Source organism: Fukomys damarensis, unplaced genomic scaffold, assembly GCF_012274545.1.
Source record: "Fukomys damarensis isolate Sample0158 unplaced genomic scaffold, DMR_v1.0_HiC HiC_scaffold_37, whole genome shotgun sequence".
NCBI classification, from domain to species: domain Eukaryota; kingdom Metazoa; phylum Chordata; class Mammalia; order Rodentia; family Bathyergidae; genus Fukomys; species Fukomys damarensis.
In genome coordinates, this window is record NW_022900949.1 from 557289 (window position 1) to 558834 (window position 1546).

The following is a 1546-nucleotide window of genomic DNA, read 5'->3' on the forward strand; positions in this document are numbered from 1 at the left end:
CGAGGCTCCCACTCGGGGACCGCCCCCGCCCCCGGCTCTGCTCCCCGGTGCCTGCCTGTGGGAGGTCTTCCAGACGGCTGTGCCCACCCCAGTGCCCGCGGCTCTCCCCTCCCGACATCCTGTTGGTGGTGGGGGACGTTCATCCCCACCCACGCCGCTTGGAAGCCTTCAAAGAGCCCCATCACGTCGTCCGCCCGCACAGCCCTCAGACTTGCCGTCCATTCCGGGGTCTGTTGGTTTTTTGGCACCGGGGATCGAACTCGTGTCTCTGCGGTCGCGAGGCAGGCAGCGGAACCACCGAGCGGAATCCCGGCCCCCGTCCGATCTGCTCGCACTGTGCCGCTGCCTCTTCTAGGGTTCTCGGACTCAGGCCCGCCGGTCCACCCCTACTCTCCTTGCCCCGGGTGCCAACGTCCCCCGTGCTCAGGTGAGAAGTCCCTCGGGGGAAGAGGTACAAGGACCGGAATCAAAGATTTTGAGCCGCTGTCACGCCGATTTTTCTCGTGTCTGTGTAACGCCCTACCTCTGTCATCACTGTGACCGATACAGGAATCTGCCAAGTTACCTGCGGAAAACCTGGGCCCCACATTTCACCACCGTTTACAAAGCGCACCCCGAACGATTGTACACAGCTTAATGATACTCAGGCTCTAGGTGTCGTTACTCTCGGTCATGTCCGGGACACGGTCTGGACCGGCGTCCTTACTGGGTGGAAAAGTCTAAGTTCTTGAGCAAAAGGGTCAGTTCTTGGATCCCCGTATGTCTGAACTACATCTGGTGTTCTTTTAGTGTTCCTGATCATTAAGGTGATTTGCCCGATGATATAAACAAAGCCATAAAAATGTAGTGCTCTAGGCCGAGGCGATGGAGGCGAAAACACAAGAGGCGGCGATGTGAGCGAGGTACAGCTCTGGCTGGGACAGGGCACCGCTCCTATGTCTCCTAGCACAGTGCACAGGCCTCGGTCGGGCGTCGAGCCTCGTCTGTGGCCGGCTGTGGCCTCGCCCATCCCCCCAATCAGATGCCTCCAGCGCCTCGCTCAAGGACACTCCGCTAACCAATCCCATTATGCCAAATGTATGACTCCGCCTTTGCCACGCCCTCTCTCGAAACTTTCTAAATTGCTGGCTGAACTTATTAAAAGCGGAAGCGTTCCAGAAACCTCCCCGGAGGCTGCTTGGTGATTCCACGCCTTGCCCTCCCAGTCCGAGTCCCTGAACCTTTGTTCCGCAAGCGGCTGTGGACAAAAACAACACCCAATAGTTTCTCTGGTGTAAAAATCCAAAAATCTAAATACGATCCAAATGATAGAATTGATAATGTGAAATAGGAAGAAAAGGGCTAAAGGAGTAGGAAAAGTGGGAAGGGTAGGGGAAAGGAAATAAGGGAAAAGAAAAAATAGGAGAAAACAAAAAAATGGAAATAAAGTGTTTGTAAATGGGAGGGGAGGAGGGGGTGAAGGGAGGACAGGGACAAGGGGAAAAATTAAGAACCAAGACCTGTCATGTAGAGGTACAGATCCCAATGATGAACGTAACTGCACTGT

The 1546-nt window shown here is 55.1% G+C and overlaps 1 protein-coding gene across 1 annotated transcript in view; it reads left to right on the forward strand.

Annotated features, from left to right (window-relative positions):
• The window catches only part of Unc13a (unc-13 homolog A), a 54232-nt gene extending 53595 nt beyond the window's left edge, over positions 1 to 637 (forward strand). Inside the window, exons 44-45 of the mRNA XM_033759364.1 lie at positions 356 to 427; positions 550 to 637. Coding sequence (XP_033615255.1) covers positions 356 to 427; positions 550 to 637 — 160 coding nt within the window. The remainder of the gene's footprint in view (positions 1 to 355; positions 428 to 549) is intronic.
• Positions 638 to 1546: the final 909 nt, after the last annotated feature.